General features: G+C 52.8%; 1 protein-coding gene and 1 long non-coding RNA gene across 2 annotated transcripts in view; one reads left to right on the plus strand and one right to left on the minus strand.

Moving 5' to 3' along the window:
* Nucleotides 1–7,572: 7,572 nt before the first annotated feature.
* The window catches only part of KCNK5 (potassium two pore domain channel subfamily K member 5), a 36,523-nt gene continuing 20,591 nt past the window's right edge, over nucleotides 7,573–23,504 (minus strand). The window contains exons 2-5 of the mRNA XM_033102288.1: nucleotides 14,154–14,265; nucleotides 12,768–12,934; nucleotides 12,299–12,467; nucleotides 7,573–10,251 (exon numbers count right to left, since the gene is read on the minus strand). Of these exons, the coding sequence (XP_032958179.1) occupies nucleotides 9,386–10,251; nucleotides 12,299–12,467; nucleotides 12,768–12,934; nucleotides 14,154–14,265 (1,314 nt within the window). The 3' untranslated portion in view covers nucleotides 7,573–9,385. The remainder of the gene's footprint in view (nucleotides 10,252–12,298; nucleotides 12,468–12,767; nucleotides 12,935–14,153; nucleotides 14,266–23,504) is intronic.
* LOC117020076 (uncharacterized) lies at nucleotides 18,125–23,443 on the plus strand. Its single transcript, XR_004422622.1, has 4 exons — nucleotides 18,125–18,505; nucleotides 22,231–22,320; nucleotides 22,552–22,685; nucleotides 23,203–23,443. It is a non-coding gene; the product is annotated as an uncharacterized LOC117020076 (long non-coding RNA).

The raw sequence follows: 23,504 nt of genomic DNA on the forward strand, positions 1-23,504 counted from the left end.
TTTTGACTGGGGCCATGGACATCCTGCGTGGAGCACCTCATCCCCTGTCCTAGGGGTGGGGAATTTCTGGGACACCTTAGACACCCTCTTGTGTCAGCTCACAGCAGGCACAGGATCCTGTGTGTCAGTGTTTTCGCTCAACAATTCAATCCTGCTGTCTTAGTTTGGATCCCAACCTGCCCCATCGCCCTAGTCCAGTGCCAGACCTAGTGTTTGCCAAGAGGATCTCGCCTGTAATTAGGACACCCAGATGGTGGGGACTTGGCTGAAGCCACAGCTCAGTGGGGCAGAATGCAAGGCCGCTCCTGGGCCAGGCTTTGGGCAGTGTGAGAACTCCAGCTGAAGGCACAAACGCTGTCTACACGGGGCCCATGGTCCCCTTTCTGCCCAGTTTGGAGCATGACCCAAGAGCTTCTGTGTACATACACAGGCAAGTACATGTGTAACCTGCCCACCCATTACCCTCACAGTTGGTTCCCACGGGCCTTGACTCCTCACCCCAAGTCTGCACTGGTCTGAGGGGCCCAAGGGAGTGCAAGTGACAACTTTATGAATTAAGTTCTCCCTGAAATCCAGACACTACTTGCTCCTTTCCAACGTAGGCAAAACCTCACCTCCCCCGACCCCGCTCAGCTGACACAGGGAGTCCGAAAGAAGGTCAATGCAATGATGCTCAGGTCAACCGTTAACACCTGGCTCTCTGGGGAGGGAAGAGCCCTAAATTGTGTAGTTGCCCATTTTTGTGGTGTAAATACTCCAATTATGGTTGATTCTAAGCTACCAACATGTCACAAAATGTGCAGCTGGGAAGAGGATCGCAATAGCACACCATTGTACACCTGTAACAGATGCAAATAACCTCAAAAGCATGGATACTAGTAACATGTAAAGAATTAGAAAATGGTGAGTTTTGTGCATTTGCCACCTCTATTCTTAATTGTATGTTTATATAATTTAATTTTTAATACAACTAGTTTGTCAAATTCCTGAAACTTTAACCGCTGGCTTTCATGAACTAGTGTGAATGGGCTCCATCCAGATCACTGGGTCAGAACCTTTCCCCTGGAGTGAACTACTGAGGGTGGGAGTCTGAGTAGATAGAAAGAAGTCAAGTCCTGGCTGCCTGGCTGGTAATGATCTGTCCTTCATTTTCCTTCCTCCTCAGTCCACAATGTCAGGTGTTCTAGGCAACCCAAGAGAGAATCAACAAATACAGGCCATTGGAATTGAATAGTGTGGGATGTCAACACCACAAACAGAGCAGCTCAGCTGGCCAGAGTGCAGGTGAAGGAATTAAAGAACGAGGAGGAAGTTTCATATACTGGAGGTAAACACAGATTTCAATGCAGATTGAAAACACAGGCAGGGAGGGATTGGCAGTGGATGCCAGGAACACAGAGGGACCTGACTTCTGAGATCTCCAGCCAGGTATTCCCCGAACCTGGGTATTTCTGGGTTTTGCCCCAGACCTGCTGAGTCAGAATCTCCCAAGGGAGAGCCCAGGAAGTCACCATGGAGCTAGGATCCACTGATTGGTTCCCTCACTGATCTTACAGATGAGGAGTGGCTGGGAGCTGCAGCCAGGGCATCCTCTCTGGGCACCTTTGTCCCTGAGCACAAGAGCCCCACTCCAGCGGGCTTGTATGGTAGTTAATACCGTGTTTCTCCGAAAATAAGACGTAGTCGGACCATCAGCTCTAATCCGTCTTTTGGAGCAAAAATTAATATAAAACCCGGTCTTATGTTAATATAAGACCGGGTTTTTATAATATAATATAATATAATATAATATAATATAATATAATATAATATAATATAATATAATATAATATAATATAATATATAATACCAGGTATAATATAATATAATACAATACAATACCGGGTATTATATTAATTTTTGCTCCAGAAGACGCATTAGAGCTGATAGTCCAGCTAGGTCTTATTTTTGGGGAAACACGGTAGCACTGGGTTCTAGCTGTGTGACTTTGGGAAAGTTACATAACGACTCTGATCCTCAGCTTCCAAATGGGGATCGTAATACCGACTTCACAGTGTTGTGGACATTAAACGAGATCATGGGCATAAAGTGTCCTGGTCAGTGCCCTTATGTAGTAAGGATCCCCATAAATGGCAGGTGTGGCTATTTAGGTCACATGGCTAGATGGTAGCATACCCCAGGCCTCCGGGGATTGTTTAAACAGAGCAGAAAGAACGAGAGACCCCAGAGTAGAAGGGATTTTGATATCTTGATGGTAAAAAACCTTGATCTTGTGTAAGGAGTTAGAAGACCTAATGGCATTTGGTCTCAACTCTGCCACTTCAAAGAGTTTTAGTCTCAGGGTAGGAAATGCGGTTTGTGCTCCGTGCCTCAACCCCTCGGTCCCCTTCAGATGTCAGCGCAGCTGTAGCGGACAGTCCCGGGAATGCTGCCCGCGTGCCTCCTCAGAGCGCCTTTGGTTGCTCTCCACTTGTCCACCTCAGACCTTTCTCCGAAGCCTGGCAGAAGGCTGCTTAGGTCAGGGCAAGCCCAGCCAGGATTCCCATTACCGATTGCTGTTTCACCAATCACCCCGAAACTTAATCATGTATTCGCGCATGACTTGCAGTTTGGAGGATGGCCGGGCTCTGCTGTACGTGGCGTGAGCTGGGGCTGGATGTCCAAGAAGATGCCGTGGCAGGGCAGGTTCTCTCTCCACGTGGCTTCTCCATGTGACTAGTGTGGTTCTTTGCAGCAAGAGCCCCAAGGCGCTTCGGTTTCTGACATTGCAGCTGGCTTTCCCAAGAGCACAAAAGCAGAAGCTGCTAGGCCTTGACACCTGGATTCCGGCAGCACAAAAGGTCACTCACACAGCGTTCTGTTGATCCAAACAGTCCCAGGGCCAGCCCATGTGAGAGGGGCATAGACTCCACCTCTTGGTGGGGAAGCAGCGGGGTCACTTTGCTGACCAGAATGTGGGATGGGGAATAGTGTCATGGCCACTTTTGCACAACACAGTCTGTCCTATCCAGCATGTGTGGGAGGAAGGTGGGGATTAATGCCCCCGGGGCCATCCTTAACCAAGGGGGTGGAAACTGGTGGATAAATGCAGGTCCCCCGTCCTTCAGAGGGACAATTCTGACCTATATTGGACAGGTTCTTCAGGGGATCCCCAACAGAATTGAGACGCAAATGCCCACAGTGGAACTAGCTCAACAATGCCCCCTGAATGTCTTTTCCTCTTTCCCTGTCTTTATCTCCCCCTCCCTTCCTGCTACTTCCTCCAAACATCTCCCAGTTCTGGTCTTAGGCTTTCCCCTCCTGAGAAATCACACCAAGACACTCAGTTTCTCTGTTAGAAAATAGCCCCATGATGGGAGCTGTAAAATATTGTACCTGGCTCCCCGGGCTGCTGAGTAATCCTGCAGGAATGGATATGAAAGGGCTTTGTAAACTGGCCTCTGGGAGCTGAGCAGTCACTGAGCAGAGGTACTCCGGAGGGAAGCATGGGGACTGGGGGTCCCTGGGGTGGGAGGCCCAGTCCCCAATCCTCAGGGAGTGGTGACGAGGCTGCCTTGAGGATGGTGACAGGGGAGGACAGAGATGTGGGGAAACGCAAAACAGGGTGTGGCCAGAGGTACTTTCTGAGGTGAGGAAAAGTAAGGTGTGCTGTGTCCCCGTCCTGCCCACCACAGTCGGGTGACTTAGCACAATTAGATGACTCACCAGGCCACCGCAGCTTTGACAAGGCCCCTTAGGATCATCTCGCCAGCTTTGCTGGGACTTGCCCTCTGGAACAATCCTTGCCTCCTGATTTGGCCTCTGCTCCAGGAAGAGAGGTATTGAATTACCAATAAGAGAGTCCAGGACTCTGGCTCGTTCACCCTGTATTCAGTAAACACTGAACAGCTGAGCCCTCCTCCACACCAGGCCCTGAGGCAGGGATCCAAAAGTGAGCAAGCCCCCAGCGTAAATAAATAAATAAGTAAGTAAATAAATAAAGTGAAAGTGAGCAGCCGTTCTCTGCTGTCTCCCAGACTCCCAGCCGGGATCAGGATGGGAGACAGGAGACAGGCAGCCTGAGCAGCATCCAAGCAGCCAGTTTGTCGACGGAGGCCCTCTGGGCACAGAGGAGGGATGTCTGACCTGGAATCCAGAGTGGGTGCAGGTAGCTATGGAACTCTTCCCAGAAAACGTGATGTCCACCTTGAACCCCAACAGATCTTCGGACTGAACCAGGGGAACAGGCAGAGGAAACGGCGTGGCCATGGGCAGGCTTGGCTCATTTGGGAAACTTCACTGTGGCTGGAGCCCAGAAAGAAGTGGAGGAGAATGGAAGGTGAGGCTGGAGAGAGAGGAGGGCCGGAAAGAGCAACAGGAGCCCCTGAGGCGTCTAAAGCAGGAGAGAAAGGGGTCAGATTTGAGTTGAGGAGACATCCCGCTGGTTGCAGTGGTAATGAGGTGGGAGACCAGCTAAGGGGGCTCATGCATTCATTCATTCATTCATTCATTCATTCATTCAACAAACCTCTGTGGAGCCCCTACTAGGTTGTATTGTTGTGGGGCTTCATGGGGAGGGGCTGCAGTGGCCTGGGTGGTGGCCGGGATGGAGGGAAGGGGCAGAGACGCGGGGAGGCACTCACACTGTTTCGCAAACACGTGCTGGCAATTCATAAACTGGCATCTGGTTCCTGGACCAGTTGCGCATGAATTTGGAAATTGGGGACCTGTTGTTTCAGAGGTGGAGAGCTGCTTAACAAGGCCGAACCCAAACCTCAGGGGCCCACAGAAGGGCAGCTATTGCAGGAGACCCCACCCAGAGCAGCGCAGCTCAGCCTGCCTCCTCCTTCCGCCTCCCTCTACCACAGGCTCCAGGAAGCTTTCGCGCAGTCGGGCTAAGGATAACCGGGATTGGCCCTTTCCAGGAAGGGGGTGACACCCACACATCCTGGTTTCTTTTTACCAGTCCTGGCATGGAGCTAAGTGACTCCTGCAGGATCACCACAGAGGGCAGAGGCCCAGCTGGGACACAGAGTTTGTGCTTGTTTGTCTATTTCTGTGCTGCTCTCCCCCTCAGATCGCAGACCCTTTGAGGGCAGGAACTGTCTCCTCCATCAGACTGGGTTATCTGAGGGTGTCTCCCCCATCAGATTAGGAACTTCTGGAGGGTAGCATGAGGAATGGTAACGCAAGTCACAGGAGCTGTTTTGCTGCTGCTGAGTAGTTTGAATTTGCAAAAACAAACAAACAAACAACCCCCCCCCCCAAGAAAAAACAATCTGTTGTGAGGATTAAAAGACAAAAACTAGAAGAGACAAAATTGAAAGAGCCTTGAGGAATATGGTCAGTACATAAATACCAAGCACAAACCATGAAAAATGTCCAGAAATGAGAGCAAAGTGAGACAGGCTATAAGCTCCACGAAAGCAGGGATTTTTTTTTTTTTTTTGTCCACTTTACACACTGTTGTTTCCCAAGTGCCCAGAACAGAGCCTGGTACGTAGTAGGTGCTCAGTGAATATTGTTGAACAAATGAATGAGGAGTCCAGGTGGTGACTGTGGAGTGCAGAGGGCCATTTCACTACTGGGGCAGGGAGGCGTCTGGGAGGTAGCAGGGAAAGCCAGGGGCTGGGAGGCTCCTGGGAGCAGGCCCACTGGCATGGGAATGTCCACCTCCAAGCCCCATGGATCTCTGGGAGTTGAACAATGCACCCCATGAACCTGTAGGTCTCACTTACCCAGGTCTCTCTCACTGACCCAGTCATGAATCTGGTGTCAGCATGATTTCCCCACCAGGGTCCTCTCCCTGACTCCCATACCCTCTACTTTCCATCCCTCTGCAGCTCAGGCACTGTGACATGACCATGTGCCCTGCCTGGTACCCCTTCTCTGCTCTTGGCCCCTCAGGAACTTGGGGCCTCCAGGGCCCCACCCTCTGCTCCAGCTGCTGTCCCACTGTCCCATTTCCAGACCTTTTAATCAGAAAGCTCCTCATTGATCTTAGCCACCATGGCCCAAGACCTCACCTCCTCTCCAACCTTCTATTTGTACCTTATCACCTGTGAGCACAATTCTGTGACGCTGTGGCCCAGTAGTCACTCTGGCCTTTATCTGCTTAACTGCCAATGGGGTTAAATAATCTGTGCCACAGGGGAGCTGCGAGCTGTATTTGTCAAAGGGCTTCATGATAGGTTAGTGGTAAATAAAGGTAGGACTTAGTGTGACTAGTAAACAAAGGTAGCGCTTAGTGTGATGGAATTGTCACACGGAGGCTGGAAGGGGCCAAAGCAAAACCAAAGAACCACGGACGTGTGCACGTGTGTGAGGTGTGCGGAGATGTTGCCGAGGGAGGGGTAGTAGCAAGTAGTTCCAGAATTGGTCGGTATTTTAAAAACACGATCCTTTGTAAACCCATTCATGTTCTCATTAAAAATGTGGTTCACCGAAATCACAGAACTTTTTGTTTTTCCCAAGTCTCAACATTTTAACTGTCTCGTGTGGTGTTGGGAAGAAAGCCCCAAAACTGTCCTGGAGGAGGCCAATCTCAACAGAGCCGAGTGGGGCTCGATGGGTCTGAATCCAGGCTCCCCACCCGCTGAGACCTTGCACAAGTCACCTCTCAGCGCCTGTTTCCAAGCCTCTAAAACGGGGCTGTAATACCCATTCAGTCATGTACGAGGTCCGACTGTTCTGTGCGCGAACTTGTTGCGATGATGTTGCTAACCTTTTTTGATATCAGAGGGATTATTCAATATGAATTTGAACCAACTGGGCAAAGAGTTAACCAAGTTTACCATTTGGAAGTGCTGAAAAGGCTGCATGAAAAAGTTAGATGACCTGAACTTTTCGCCAACCATTCATGGCTCCTGCATCACGACAATGCACCAGCTCACAGGGCACTGTCTGTGAGGGAGTTTTGAGCCAGTAAACAAATCACTGTATTGGAACACCCTCCCTACTCACCTGTTCTGGCCCCCAGTGACTTCTTTCTTTCCCAAAAGATAAAGGAAATATTGAAAGGAAGACATTTTGATGACATTCGGGACATCAAGGGTAATATGACGACAGCTCTGATGGCCATTCCAGAAGAGTTCCAAAACTGTTTTGAAGGGTGGACTAGGCACTGGCGTCGGCGCACAGCTTCTCAAGGGGAGTCCTTCGAAGGTGACCGTAGTGATACTCAGCAATGAGGTATGCATCTTTTCTAGGATGAGCTCGCGAACTTAATTGTCAGACTTACTGAGTTAAATTACTGAGTTAAAGCATATACAACAGTTCCGGGCAGACTGGTGACATGAGTTTGCCAACATTGCCCCTACTTCTCTCCCTTTGGTCTCAACTCCTTCCTGGTTCTTGGACGCCTGCAATGCTCATTCGCTATCATTCAGATCTGTTAACTGTCACCTCCTCCAAGAGGCCTGTCTTGACCACCTCATCTTAAGTAGTCTGCCATTCCTCTGTCAACTTACCTTTCATTTTTTTTATCCCTTCCAGACCACCCTAATTCTCTCGGCCCCGAGGCTGTCCTCAGCCCTCCCTGCCTCCCTGCCCCCACCACTTGGCCCCCCCCCCACAGCACACACCAGGCTCGCCTTTCCATCTCATGTTTTATTGTAAAAATGTTAAAATAAATTACATTTGACATCATCGGCAGTATGTACATACAGTGTGTGTGATTCCAGGACAGCCAGTGACACCCCAGCAAGGTGGGGTGAGGAAACTAAAACGAGCTCATTAAAACATTTCACAGAAAAATAGAAGACGGCTTTCTCACCCCGCTGCCGGGCCAGCGTATCCGTTACAGGATAAGTGCGGGTGTGGGCAGACACGCCCGTCCCTGTCTTCACATGTTGGGGGGCAGGGTGCAGTTCTGGGGCCGTTTGGCCACACAATACTGGGGAGGGGGGTTAAGAAGCGGGAGGGTGTTTGGGTCGAGGGTGATCACTCACCTGCTGCGCAGAATCCACTGCCTGTGATGGGTGCCCTCCCGACTTTGCTCCCCTGTGGGTCAGTGACCTCTCCCCTACCGTGTGGAGACTCTTGACATCATGACCTTGGCTGAGGTCACCAAGGGTCCAAATGAGTTGGGGGTAAGAGGGTGAACACTGAACATCAAAATCCTTGGGACCCTGTTTTTTTCCCTTCTCTCCTCTCTGGCTCTGAAGCCAATTACAGATGCCAGGCATAGAAAAACAGCAGTTTATTTAAAAAAATAACAAAACAAAACATGCAGGGCAGAGTGGGCTGGCCCCAGGGTGTGCAGCATGGAGAGCCCAAGAACTCTGCCAGTCCCTCAACCAGAAACAGTTTCACATTATCTTTTGCTTCCTCCATCCACGTCCTTTCCTGACACGCACGCACGAGGTCCAGAGGCTGGAGGGAGGAGCTGGATTCACATATCTGGCCATTACCCTTCTGTGAGCCAAGGGCAAACTTGGGAGCTGTGAGGTCCTCGTTCTGGGCACGGGGAGATGAGGGGGTGGGGTGGGGGGTGCGGGGGACGCGGTGCAGGATGAGCCAGAGCTGAGCTCACTCCCGCAGCTCCCTGCTCACCAGCTCCAGGAACCCCAGCCTCAGTGGCCATGGCCTGCTACTACCTTCCCTCCCTCCCACCACTTCCCAGGAGGCAGAAGGCCTGCATCTACATCACTTGCCAGAGGGTATCTGAGACAAGGACCCGGTCTCTGGGCTCCGCTTGGTCCCAGCAAATCAACAAGGACCAGGACCCGGGCAGCCTGGGACTTGCTCTGGGTCCCCCGTATCAGGAGTGTTGCAGTACCCACACATCCTCTCCTCGCTGCCTTCCCCGAGGCGACCTCTTCCCTGCTGAGTTTTGCAGTAGGGGCCAGTCAGGCAGACAGGTTCCCGGGATTGGGGGGTGGTGAAATCCTTGCCCCAGGCGGGGCCTGAAGTGCTAGTCCCACACATGAGCTGTACCTCCAGCAAAGGCAGGGCCCAGGTCTCACACTGCCTGCCCCTCTTGAAGTGCCTGGCTCAGGGCTGGGCACACAGAAGGAGCTCATGAATACTAGCAAGCTCAAATGGCTGAGGACCCAGCCTAAGAGAACCGTGTGACATTCTCAACCGAATGATGAGGCGAGGACCCTCACAGTGGCCTCTTCAGAGTCAGTTCTGCCAGCCAACACAAGTCTTTGAACCATCAAATCCACCAGCGGTGCTCAGGACAGACGCCTCCCACTGCCAGGGCGCCCGTTCAGCTAGAGAACAGAGGCCCTGTCCTGGGCACACGCCGTGCTGGACAGGTAGCATCTAGCTGGAGGGGATGGAAGGTGAGGAAGGCCCCTGGCCCCCCACTCCCAGTTCCTGGGGGTCCCAGCCACCGTAGGATGCCCCAGGATGAGGGGAACGGAAGCCATCAAAGGTGGAGTGGGGAGCCGGCCCCGCCTCACGTGCCTCGGGGGCAGTTTGCCTTATTGTACTCGTTTATAAGCTGTTCGTAAGGCACAGAGAACTCCGACTCGGTGCTGGTGAAGGTGGACTCGTCTGACGAGGGGAGCTCGCCCAAGTTCATGGGCACCTCAGCCTCCGCCTCCTCCTGGGGCCTCTCCTCCCCGGCCAGGTTGTCCTCCAGGGAGGACTTGGACGTCTCCTCGTCCAAGAGGCTGGTTTCCTCGTTCACAAAGGTGATGCTCGCGTTCTGGAAGATGAGCGGGTGGTAGTCCTGGGCGTCCCACGGCTCCCCCTCCTCACTGATGCGGTCCAGCTGGTTAATGAATACCTCGGGGGTCGAGGAGCCGTCCCCGGGGGTCTCCGCCCTGGCCTCCTCGCTGGGGGGCCGCGACACGTGGCCTTTGCTGCGCAGTGTCTGAGACACCTCCTCCAAGCTGGGCACCCGGTTCTTAGAGTAGAGCACCAGTGGGGCCAGGGAGGCCGGGATGGCTGGCAGCCCATTCCCCTGAGGGCCCGGCCCCGGGCCCGGGCCCCTCTCCCCACCCCCACTCGTCTTCATTGCTTTCTTCCCAATCTGCTTGATGAGGTCGTTGTAGGTCTCCTCCTTCTTGGACAGAAAGCTGAAGATGTTGACATCCTTGGAGGCCGTGTGCGCCGCCATCTGCAGAGCCTTTTTGGAGTGCGGGGAGCTCTCGAAGGACTCCTTCCGCCGTCGCCGCCGCTTCTTAATGGCCTTGTGGACCTCCACAAACATGCTCACCTTCCAGTTGACAAAGAGGGACAGCCAGGCCAGCCCCAGGTAGATCCAGAGCTCCACAAAGTAGCGGTACAGGGCGTGGTAGTTAGCGCTGGGGTTCACACCTGAGGACAGGACAGGAAGCCCAGAGGGTCAGCAGAGGGTCAGTGGGACCTGGAAACACTCCAAGGCCAAAGCTGTGTTATCTCAGAGTGGACACAGCGCCGGAACACAGAGGGGGACACGCTGAGAACAGAAGGAGGCCTGTTCTAGAACCTGGACTGCCCCATCGTCCTGAAGGGCCTTGGCCCAGTCCCTCACGCGCCCACCCCAGGCCCCAAACGCCTGAGCCTCAGTTTCCTCAACTGCCAAAAGTCAGGAGAGTGGCTCCCTGGGTGGAGGGAGCTTCCAGGGGAAAAAGCTCTTGGGAGGCTGTTATTGGAGGCAGCACACAGGTCAGGAAAACAGTCCCGATGTTTGCCTTTCAGTTAGTCACTTACACCTACACCCGGCTATTTTGTATACTTTTTGGTGTATATGTTAGTTCAGTTAAAACCAGAATGGAAATTAAGTGACATTCTCGTTGCTCACTGGTTTCATATAAATGAGGCTGGTGGGTGGGCTGTGAGCACCGGTCCTGGGAGGAAATATTCTGGACAGCCTTGACTCTCCTGTGAGGTCGGACCTGCCTCGTGATTTCCTGTTTCTTCCCTCCTCGGATCGGTTCCTTCCATGGCCTGGAGGGCTCTGCCCACGCCACGTGCCCTTCCTCTGCGGCCAGGCTCCTGCCACCTGCTCCCGGGGTCACCCTGCACAGTTCTGGTTCCTCTCTTAGATGATCTGAGATTTGTTTAACTTTCCACTTCCAGGCTGATCTGTATCATTACGTATCCTGTGCCTCCCCTCCCCCCGAGACTGGGATGGGAGCAACTCGGCAAAAGGGACTAGAGAAAGGGGGCTTCCTCCAGAGTGGGGCCGCCTCATCAGATGCAATGTTCCTCAAAGGCAGGGGCTGTGCCGTGTCTCCCCCTGCAGACAGGACGTGCTGCTCATCTTCCTCAGGGCTCGTGGGTGTAAGCAGATTATGAGAACCAGGGCGCACACGCAGATAGCTGGGCCCTCTCCTCAGCACCGATGAACAGTAACTCATTTGATTTTCCACTGCCCTGTGAGGTAGGCACTATTTTAACCTCGTTTACAGACGAGCACACCGAGGCTGGAGCTGAGAAAGTATGATTAAACGCCCTGCTGTGCTTCTCCAGCACCAAAGTTTCTCCTTAGCCTGCTCTGGGCCCCAGTGGCCAGACAAAGGCAGGGTGGTGCTTCTGTCTAAATTTATCTCCCAATACAGCAGGCCCAGACCTGCCTGGTCAGTGGTGCTCAGGCCTCTCTTTCCGGTTCCTCCCACCCACTCGGCGGCCCCCTCCCAGCATTCTGAGTCTCCACTTACAAGGGGGCAGAAGGCTAGTGACCTGCCCCTGCCCCCTGGAAAGGGGGAGAGGGAGATCAGAGGCTGAGGTCAACCGGGCAGGGCAGCAGGCCTTGAGGGAACAAACGCTGGGTCAATGCAGCCAAATGGGGTGTCAAGAAGACTGAGAACCAGGATGCAGTGCAGGGCCCAGGCACAAGCACTGACTGGCTGAGACCAGACAAAGGGGCCAAAGGGTCCCAAGAGCTGCATTGCCGCCTGGATTAAGGAGGGGAGGGAGTGCCTGGGACTCAGGGCTCAGGGCAGCTTCGGGCCTCTGAGCCAAGCCTCAAGGACAGCACCCTGAGCTCTTGTAAATGATGGAAAGAAGGCAGCTCCGCGACAGGGAGGGGCCCTGGCTTGGCCCAGGGGCTCTCTGGGTAACAGGCACAAACCCTGCAGGCAGGAGGCCCATCCCCTACCCCTGGTGTACCTAGGTACCTAAGTTCTGGAGATGGGGGAGAAAAGAGCGGAAAGAAGTCCCAAGGAAGGGAAATGGGAACGTCGTCTGCAATGACCCTGCGCCTTGGTTTCCTCCTGCCACTGGCAGGGTGGGGTAAGGACCCCACTGGGTGGGGGAAGTACCTAGGACACTGAATGCCTCCTGGGGCTCCCAAGGAAGAGCAGATGAATTGAGACTGGAGAAGCAGAGAGAGAAGGTGGGGAGGCAGAGGCAAGGGGGGAGGGGAGAGGGCCAGACTCACCGGCCACAAAATCACCGAAGCCGATGGTGGAGATGGTGATGAAGGAGTAGTAGAGGCCCTCGATGTAGTCCCACTCCTCGGTCACCATGAACACGAAGGGCGGGATCACCAGGTGGACCAGGACACCCCACACAATGAAGATGGCGGTGCACGTAATCTGCGCCTTCCGCTGATGGGGTGGCGGGGAGACCAAGTCAGACAACAGTGGAGACTAGGGGAACCCAGCAGGGACACCCCGAGGGCTGAGGAGGCGGCCAGAGGGGAGGCCACCAGGTACCACACCAAAGGAGGCTCGCCGCCCAAGGAGGGAGGGAGGAACTGTGTTCCCAGCCTGACCCAGGAGGGCAGGGGGCTCTGCAGCTGCCCGCGTGCCATCTGTCCTAACACCTGTCCAATCCTTGGGGCATCCCTACCCTCCCGTCACCTGCCAGGATCCCCCGCTGCTCAGCACCTAGGGTTGGGGACATACCAGGCTCACGCCTCTCTTGGTGAGGAACTGGCCCAGCCTCTTTGCACGTCCCCCGAAGAACTTGCCCAGGGCACTGATCCACGTCAGGCAGAGTGGCACCCCGAAGAGACCATAGAAGACACAGAAGAGGCGCCCGGCAGGGGTCTTGGGGGCCACGTTGCCATAGCCTGAGGAAGAAGAAAAGTGAAGCTAAGAATGGACCCAGGCTGAGTAACCCCTGCCTCCATAGCTCTCTCTCTCTCTCTCTCTCTCTCTCTCTCACACACACACACACACACTCACACACACACACACACACACACACACAGCTTGAGGGAGGCCCATTCTCTAAGATCACTTGATACTGATCTAATCTCAATACTTAGGAAGTGACACTTCCCTTGATCTCACTATGATTATGACCGATTAGAGCAGTTACGCTGGTGTGGGCTATGTCTCTGCCACCAGACGGGAAGCTCCCTGAAGGCAGACTAAAGCGTCGCCATTATTAGCAAGGCTTCTACTAGTCTGGGTGGCGTTCATGTACAAATCTGCACCCCAGAGGTGCTGGGGTAGATGGTCTCCAAAGATGGACATTCTTCATTCCTTCCGTTCTTATGCAAGCGTGCTGCTGCCCGGCTCATGCTGTAGTCTCGTTCCCCTCCCTCTGAACCTGGGCTTTAGTGACTTACTTGACCATAAAATGCAGTGAAAGTGGTTATGGGTAGGCTAGGTCTAAAAAGCCTGTTGCATCTCCCCTTGTTTGCACGAAATGCTCGCTTTTGGGATTCTTCCCTCCTGGAACCCAGCTGCCGCACTGTGAGGTGACCGTACCATTGTGTTTTCATCCCCAGCTGCACTCCCAGCCAACAGCCAGCATCAACTATTAAAGCACGTGATGGAAGAAGACATCTTGGACGTCCTCCAGGCGGGCTTGCAGACAACTGACTCCAGCCGCCGCCACCATGAGCGCCACTGCTTAGAGACCTCAAGCAAGAACTGACCAGTTGAAACCAGTCAGCCCACAGAATGGGGCAAAAAATAAGGAGCTGTGTTTTCAGCCACTAGCTTCTGGGGTGGCTGGTTGCGCAGCTCTCCACAGACAATCAGAAGAGACGCCCAGCCTGGTGAGCAAGTACAGGCTGGGTTTGTGTAGTAAGCAACCTGTTCAACTTCCAGCATAGCTCTGGTTATCAGGTCGTGTCCCTTCTGCTGCACGAGCCCAGGTCGGGACTCCTGGAACGCAGTCCCCCAGGCTTGGCCAGTCAACAAGAATTTACTAAATCCCCAGGAACGATCTCCAAAGGACAGGCAGTAAGTGGCCTGAATCTGCTTCAACAAGGCCATGTAACCAGCACTGGAGCTAGAACATGAAAGTGGGTACCCTGAAGGCACCAGAAGACTTACCGATGGTAGTGATGACCGTGGCCGCAAAAATCATTGCGTTGGGCCAGTTCCAGTTGTTGAAGGTCTGGTTCCCTGTGATGGCCACGCCCTGTCCTGCAGCATCAGATACTACCTAAAAAGAGAGAGACAATGCAGGTCAGAGAGGCCAGACTAACAGATGCTTTCTAAGTGACAGCATTCTATTAAACTCCTTATAGACATTCTCATTTAATCATCATAATAACAAGGTGGCAGTTATTGTCTCCATTTTATAGATGATGAAACATTTTATAGAGGATCAGAGAGGTTAAGTGATTTGCCCAAGGTCACACAGCTGGTAAGTACAGTTGCTCTTCAACTTACGATGTTCTTCAACATCCCAATAAGCCATTGTAAGTTTGAAAATGCATTTAATGCACCTAATCTACTGAACATCACAGCTTAGCGTAGCCTATCTTAAACGTGCTCAGAACACTGTGCAAAAAATACAGGCAACAGTTGTTTATCCTCAGGATCATGTGGCTGACTAGGAGCTGGGGCTCGCCACTGCTGCCCAGCATCACAAGAGTAGCCAACCCTATCACAAGCCCAGACCACGCTCCAAATTCAAAATGTGCAGTCTAGTTTCTACTGAATGAGTATACTTTCACAGCATCGTCGAGGACCGTCTGTAGGAACCTAAGCAATCTGGCTCCAAAGTTCGTCCTTTCACTGAGCCAGTGCTTCTCAGACTTACTAACATGCACCCGAATTATCTGGAGAGCTTGTTAATAATACAGTCAGCGGGGCCCTGCCCCCGGAGCCACTGGTTCAGGAGTAGGTCTGGGAAGGGGTCCAAGAACTTGCATCTCTAACAAGTTCCCAAGTGATGCTGAAGCTGCGGGTCCACACTTTGAGAACCACCGCACTAGACTATTCTGCCTCTTAAAGAGGGCCGGGGTGACACAGACACGCAGGGGGACCCTTAGGCCTCCCCAAATCTCTACAGAGAAGTGTTTGCTGCAGGGTAGGCCTGGGAGGGACCCTTACTGTGTTTCCCCGGAAATAAGACCTAGCCGGGCAATCAGCTCTAATGCGTCTTTCGGAGCAAAAAATATAGTAAAATAAGACCAGGTCTTATGTTATAGTAAAATAAGACTGGGTCTTATATTAATTTTTGCTCCAAAAGACGCATTAGAGCTGATTATCCGGCTAGATCTTATTTTCGGGGAAACAGGGTAGCTGGCCAGGCCACATATACACAAAAGCACCAGGACATTTCGATACAAACAGGCCAACAGGAGAGCTAAAACAAACATGAAGGTCTACCCAAAAGGTTTCCTAAAAAGTTATATCTATGCTCGAAGCAGGAGAATGCGGAAGTATGTACCAGGTCCCTGTGTCCTAATGTTAAACAAATGGAAGAGAAGGCAGAACCACTCAGCTCCCCTTTGGCCTCAGCCTTTGTTACCGCAGGTATCCGTCTTAGAGCGGAGAGGGTAGAGCGCAACTGTCAGGGATGAAAAGAAGCACCAGTAAGCGGGTGTAAGCGGGAATTGCACCACTGCCCAGAGGAAAATGTGACCGAGGTGCCCCCTCTCGTCATCCCCATAGAATCTCGGGGAACTAAAAAGATGTCAGGAGACCAGCTATCTCTGTTCTCACACAAACAAAAATGGGTGGATTCTGGAAACTCCAACCTGCATTCCTGCGGACTTCTCACCAGTGGGGGTCTGGCACATTCAGAGAGGAAGTGGTGGGCACTGGAGGAAAGCACCTGTTCACCAAAAACAAGTCACGGTCAGTCAAGTGCACCTCCTTCTCCAAAGGGGTTGCACAGCCTTGAACTTGGGTAGAATGCAATACATCTAGATTTAGTGAGGAAGCTGAATACATGGGTTTTTAAAGACAGCCATGCAGACGAGACAGAGAAACGTAGGGTAGAGCTGGGATTAATTTGGGTCCATTGAAAAGCAGATAAACCACCACAAGAAGTATCGACCATTATCAACCTGGCCTGCGGTCTCCACTTCATGCCAAAGCCCTGGCCTTGTCAGTATTTTAATCAACGCCGCACTGAGGACAGAGATGGCTGACCAGTCTAATCTGCAAAGGATGGAAAACGGGTGACAAAGATGGAGTTGGAAGATGGTAACACACCGCAATGGCAGTTTGGGATTCAAAATCATCTGCACTGGGGCCCAAATTAACAAGATATGATTGTCTTGAAATTTTAATGTTTTACAGTTTGGGTTAGAAAAGACCAGTGTAGGATCGAAACGAAAAGTCCTTGGGTCTCAGCTGACCACAAACCAACAAACAGTAGGGTGGCTGCCAAAAGAAAAGTAAATACAATCTCAGACCATGTCAACAGTTTACCTATTCAGGGCTGGGAGGTAAGGAGCCCATTGTTCTGTCAGAGTCAAGCCACACAGGGGACACTGTTCCATTCTGGGTGACTTCTCACGATATGTTAACCAACGGGTCAAGGTCCAAGAGGGAAACAGCGGTGGCCTTTTTGGATAACAAGCTACCTCGCTCGGAATGGACTGCCCTTGGCCGTCGTCCATTTCCAATAATGGAAAGTATTTAGACCAAGGGTGACCAGCATACATCAGGGATGTTGAAGGTGTGGTGGCACTGCTGCTGGCGGGGTGTGTGCATGGGGGGACACCGTGTGTGCCAGGCACTGTTCAGGCCCCACAGAGAGAGCAGTGAAGGAGCAAAAGCCCTGTCCCTCCCACACGTCCATTCTCGTGGCGGGTGGGGGCGCTGCTGGCATTGAGTGGGGAGGGACCCGAGGGGCCGAATGCCATGCAAGTCACTGTGCCAACCCTGCGCCCACTGAGAAGCACTGGCTTGTAAAAGGCCATCGGTGACTTGACAATCACTTAGCAAGTGCTAAGGAGACATCAAACGTAAGAGCTGGCAAAATGGGGTAACCGAAGAGGCACTGTACTTGGGAGCTTTGAGGTACAACAGCCGGGCTTCCCGCCTCTCATTCACCGTATGGCAGAGCGCCCTCTGGGGCATCGCCTCAGCCTCTGGTCTTGGGTCATCAGGGAGCCACAGCCCCAAGTGCTTTACCCACGACTTGTATTATCTCTCGTGGTCACCCAGCGAGGGGCAGGCAAAGAAAGGGGGCATTCTGAAGATCCCCATGCCCCCAGGGATAGAAGCACCAGTAACCAGTGGCAGTACTTATGCCCACAGACAATCCAGTGGCAGTACTTCTGCCCACAGGATAGGTTGGGAAACAGTCTGAGAAGTTAAGTGGCAGAGCTGGGGTAGGTTCTAGACTGTCTGGTTATACGTCCGCACAGCTCCCCACCTCTCCCCCTTCATGCTGCACCTGCTCTGGGTGCCCCCAGCACCCCTTGCTTCCTCTCTGCCCACAGGTCCCAAGCAGTTGACCTGGGAACCAGCTTGGCTCCATCCCAGTGCTGGGGAGAGAAGCAGGATTTTAGTGCCGCTGTATGCTAAGATACCCCACGCTCGGGCTTCTATATATTTAACCTAACGGGCTCTTCCTGCGTTTCTGCCAGGCATCACCTGACAGGTGAGGAAAGCCAGGCTCGAGGAGCAGAGGTCCCGATGTGAACCTGGGGTGCCTGATCCGTTGCCACCACGTGTGTGGCTCTGGTCCAGCTGCCACACTGGTTATGGTGAGGGTCACGCAGGCTGAGGGAGAGGTCTCCCAGAATGGAGGGGCTGACCCAGGCTGAGTTCATCCCTGGGTTAGGGGACGAGTGTGGGGCAGCCAGGCCAACACCCAGTCAGACACGGTGTTCTGTCCCCAGGGTTAAGGAAACAGCTTTCACAGGAGGAGGTGGCCCCTGTTCCCTCACAGGATTCTTTAACTTGGCTCCCAAGTTCACACAAGACAATATTTTCATTTTCCACATAAGCCTAGAGAGTGGCGGGGAAGAGATCCTACACAGAGCCCGGCCCAGCTCTTGTCTGGTGATGGAACAGAGCTCCCTGCCACCTCCGTCACCCTCATAAGAAAGCAGCTGTGATTTATTGAGAGCTTACTATGCACCACGTGTTATGCTAAGCATTTCACAAGCCTTTAGCTCACTTAATGAGGACAGAATCCTGCTGGGACGACACCATAATTTTTTCCATTTTACAGATGAAGATTTAAGGCTTAGAGAGAGGTTAAGTAAGTAGCCTGAGGTCGGGATGCTAAAAGCGGTGAAGGCAGGAGGGAGCCCCGGCCCGTCTGGGTCCAAGCCGGTCCAAGCCACTGCTCTCCTACTCCTTTCCCCACGGCCACAGGAAAGAGACCAGTGCATACTTCCACCCCTTCGCAACAGCTGAAAAAACAGTGCCCTAGAACCAGTCCATCCACTCCGACCAGAGCTCAGCATTTCCAGCCAGCCCTCCACGAGGTGAGATTCTGCCCTTGCCTTGACTTCAGCCAACCAAGTGCCCTGATTCCACCCCCTCGGGCTCTCACTGTCCACCAACCTTGGGTTTCTGGGTGGCTCCTCATCTCCAGGGACCTGGGGTTTCCCCTGTAGAGGCAGCTGCCAAGTGTCCCCTTCCTGGAGAGATGCCTCCTGACAAGTAGGCAGTTCCAGAGAAGGCACAGCAGAGACTGGGAAACGATGCCCACCTTCAGACAGGGGCGGGCGGGGCTGAAGTCAGGCCTTTCCCGCCATTGGGCTGGGTGGGGGACCCTGAAGTAAGGGTGGCAGCCTGTCTGGGGATGGCGGCTACGTGGCATCCACAGAGCTACTCCCATCCTGCCTCGTTCCCACGGCAGATATCACGTACAGCAGACATGACACGGGGATCGCCGAGTTCCTTCCTGCTCTGCAGGAGAGGGAGGCCCTTCAGGCTCCCCCTCGATGCTAGTCCCCACTGGGCCTAGGGACTGTTAGGACACGAGCCAGCATCCATCACCATGCCTGGCTGCATTCATCCGTCATTCATTCCATGTAAGATCACTCGGTCCCTCTGGCTTGGAAGGTGAAATAAAGCCAATTGTCCTGTGCACAGTACTTGGCAGCCCAGAAAGAACCTTTACAATTCCTCTTACCGCGCCCCACCCAGACACCTTGTGAGGTGGGTGGGTGGGGAATGGCTTATTAATCCTTTTTATATAGATTATAAAATAGTTGATATTTGAATAGTAGCCGAGAAGTGCTCACTTATTATATGACAGGCACCAATCAAAGCACTTGAACTCAGCTCGCTGAATCTTTACAACCCTATAAATAGGTACGATTATTATAGTAAACCCCCTCATCCAAGGGGAATACGGTCCAAGACCCCTAGTGGGTGTCGGAAACCACGGGCAGTACTGAACCCAACATATACTGCTTTTGTCCTACACACACATAACTTTTCACTTAAAGGAAGCATGTAATGGCTTCTCTTTGGTGTAACTCAATTGCCAGCATCACTACTCTTGCACGTTGGGGCCATTAAGTAAAATAAGGGTTAATTGAACACAGCACAGGCGGGACAGGGCAGGATGACCAGATTTTATCGTGCTACTCAGAACAGCACACAACTTAAAACTTATGAATTGTTTGTTTTGGGAATTTTCCATTTAATATTTTTGGACTGCAGTAGCTAAGGGTTAACTGAAACCATGGAAAGCAAAGCCACAGATAAGGGGGGACTACAGTGCCCCATTTAAAGATGAGGAAAAGGAAGCACAGAGGCTAATTAAGTAATTCGCCCAACGTCACAGAGCTGGTCAGTCGTGGAACTGGGGTGTTCGCTCAGGCGCTCTGGCTCTGAACCCCGGCTGGGGAAGGGAGGGGACGTCTTAGCTGCAAGAAGTGAAGCCAGGTCTCTGGGAAAAAAACGACTTCCCAGGTAACTGCAAAGGAAATCGTCACAGGAGTACAGACTCCCCTAGAATATAAGTTCCACAATGGCAAGACTTTTATCTGTTTTCTTTTTAACGACTATGTTTCCAGAGCCTAGAACACTGCCTGGCACATAGTTGGTGCTCAATAAATATTTGTTACCTTGAGTCAATTAACTTGAATGAATGAGGGTATATTCTCTGGCTTTGACTAACTTACCCTCTCGTGTCCTTCCTTGAACCCCTTCCCAGCTGTATTCCGCAGTTGGGTTTTAACTAAATTCATCAGCAACAAGGTGGAAGGAAGCCTTCCTTTATCCAGCAAGAAGATGGGAAGCAGAGTCAGACCCCAGCAAGAGTAGGGCTGGAGGGTCGGAGGATGGATGCAAGGGCTGCTGACACTACCAGCATCCAACTGGTGTTAAAGAATTTAGAAACCATTGTTCTGAAGAAGCCCAAACTGCCAATATTTGCCTGAAAAGTGCTTGTGATCGGTTGACTAATCTCATCTCCACTTCTGTCCTGTTCAGAACGACCCCACCCGCTCCCTGCGGGGCCGCGACCTCACGCAGAAAACTGCTGAAAACTGTCCTTTCTCCGTCTGATCAGTCTACTTCCTCAGGCCACAGGCTGACTTCTCTCACATTGAGGGGGACGAAAACAATCCATGAGAGGACAGGGGAACTGGGGTTCAGCGGGAGGTGTTCCTGGGCCACCAGACAACTGGAGTCCAGGGACCTGGGGGAAAGAGGTGCGATTATTTAAAAAAAAACACACAAAACTCTCCCCGGAAGCAGCAAAGGGCAGGGGAAGCAGAGGCACATCCAAGATGCCCTACCTCACCCCTCAGAATGCCCACCTCTCCTGACCCCTGCCACCCAGAAGCTGCTGGCCAATTTCCTGCACAGCCACGCAAGGCAGGAGGCTGCAGAGAACACACGGGTTCCTCTCCACGGGTTCCTGCTCAGCAGGGAGGCCGAGGCCAGGGCCCAGGGAGCTTCTCTGAACCACAGTCTCAACTCCCTGACCAGCTGCCTCAGCTTCACAGCACTGCCAATGTCCACCCGCCCGTGTCCATGTCTGTCTGTATGTCCATCTAGTCTCTAACAAAGAACACCCCCAGGGCAGGGGGCCAAGTGTGGGGTCGAGAGTTCTGAACAGGATAGAAGTGAAGATTAGACAACCTATCACAGGCACTTTTCAGGCAAATATTGGCAGTTTGGGCTTGTTTAGAACAATGGTTTTCAAATTCTTTAACACCAGGAACTCATGAACAGATAAAGGGTGGTGGGCGGGGGACCCCAGATCCCAGATCCCCCCCAACACCCTGAAGCAGTTTGAGAAGGGGGAGCGGGTTGACAGGGGCCAGTGGGTACAGTCTGTTAGTCTCCATCCGATCTCCTTTTGGGGAAAAGGACTTGGTACCGTGTTTCCCGAAAAATAAGACCAGGTCTTATATTAATTTTTGCTCCAAAAGATGCATTGGGGCTTATGTTCAGGGGATGTCATCCTGAAAAATCATGCTAGGGCTTATTTTCCAGTTAGGTCTTATTTTTGGGGAAACACGGTACATCAAGCTTCTTGCAGGAGGTGAGCACCTGTTAACTCTCTTATTACCAGAGACAAATTAGAGAATTTAACTGTACTAGCTAAGCCCTCGATTATATTCTTTTCTCACTCTCCATCTCTTAGACTGACTCAACTTCTCGAATTTTCCATAAGGTGAACTGGGAGTGAGGGAGGTGTGTTGGGATTGTTCTCAGATGATAAAACTCAGGCTCGGAGACCTTAGACACCACACGACCACTGAGGCAGTGGCTCAATACAGGCTGATACAGTGCCTGGGCCCCACTCACAGGTTACGTGTGTGGCTGACGTGGGCCCCAGGGAACTACCGGGCGATTCTGATGTCAGCCACTGCCTTAGTGGAGAGTGCCGGCTGTAGGCGCTGGGCTCAGGCCTTCCTTCTCCCTGTCCCGAGAAGGAGGATACGCGGGCAGAGGGAAGGAATCCATGGCATTCTCACCGCCCTCCCACCTCAGCCCAGGAGACCAGGGTGTGGCTTGGAGGCAGGTGAAGTTTATGAGCAGGATATTGGCGAGGCCCCAATGGTGCCACCCTGATACCTGTCCCAGCTGCAGGCCCAGCTTACCTGGGCCCTGTCTCTCCCAGGAAAGGAGCGGGGTGTCTGTGGGACAGGTGCAGGGGCAGGGCCACAAGTCTCAGTTAAGACCAGACCTCAGCTCTCGTAATAGAGAGTTTAAGTTCCTTTTTGCTTATCTGCATTTTCAGGTTTGTTCTAATTCCTACCTGGATAATGGTTTCAGAAGACAGAAGACAAATTAGTGGAGACTTGGTTGGTGTGCTAGGACGTCAACAGAGGTAGGGGACGAGGACCGGAGTTCGGCTTTCCAGGGATCCTCCATCTCTGCCCACATCAGTTCCCGTAAAATGAGGAGGCTGGAGTGTGACTCCCCAGATCCCCCTGCCTGGGCAGGTGACACCTCTCTACAATTCACATTCTCCTCTGCCCAGAATCACGACTTCTGGTCGTCCCTGTTCAGCACCTCCCAAGCCCAAAGTGCATTTGAGAAACTACATTTTCATTCTCAGGCCTCAGCTGACTGGCCACCAGCTCCAGCTCTACCAGCGTCAGCACGCCTGTGTCAGGAGCAAGCCCTCTTCCTCGCTCACGCTTCCTTCCTCGTGTGCCCCAGATCCCACTGCAGGATGGAGAAGGCGCCTTGGTAAGGACTTTCCTCTTTAGTCCTTAAAATGCCTAGCTGGCCCAGGCTGCCCTCCCCAGCCCGGGAAGAATCAGCCAGCCAGAGCATGCCCCTGGTGTCTCAGGAGGGCTGTGTATAAAACATGATCGCCTGCAGTGATCGCCATGATCGCCAATCTCGGTTGGGGCCGAGATTAAAGGGACTTTCTTCTTCCACCTGCAGCTTCTCTACCCCCAACCCCACAACCCCAGGCGACCTCATTAGGCAAGAGGAACATGGCACACCCTCACTGCACACTCTATGGGTCACTGTACTACTGCTTCTTAAACTGGTCCGGCATGCAGATCACCTGGGGGGTGCGGGGGGCCTAGGAAAATATTCATGCCTGGGTCCTACCCTCAGAGATTCAGACATAAGTGGTCTGCAGTGTGGACTGGGAACTAGGACGCTTGAAAGCTGCCCCAGGTGACTCTAATATTATATACAGCTGACTTAAAAACCATCGCCCTAGATCCACACCGTTGTCTCTCCTTGTTAGGGGGAAAGCCGAGTCCGGCCCGCCCCCAGAGTCACCCCCCAGAGTCGCTGCGGCAGGCCTACCGTGCACGTCTGACTGTTCTCGCGTCCCCCTTTGGGCTTCCCCTCGCCCGCCTCCTGAGCCATCTCTCAGCAGCCTTCGCACAGTCCAGAGGCACCGCTAGGTCTCACGCTCACAGGCACAAGCCCGTGCCAGAGGTGAGCACGTTTTCAGCAGAAACTTCCGGGTTTCCGACTTTCTCAGACCCGGGAGCCCTGTCCTCACTCAGGAGGGACAATGAAAACAAGGGAGGTGACCCTGCC

This window comes from Rhinolophus ferrumequinum, chromosome 3 (assembly GCF_004115265.2).
Source record: "Rhinolophus ferrumequinum isolate MPI-CBG mRhiFer1 chromosome 3, mRhiFer1_v1.p, whole genome shotgun sequence".
NCBI lineage: Eukaryota > Metazoa > Chordata > Mammalia > Chiroptera > Rhinolophidae > Rhinolophus > Rhinolophus ferrumequinum.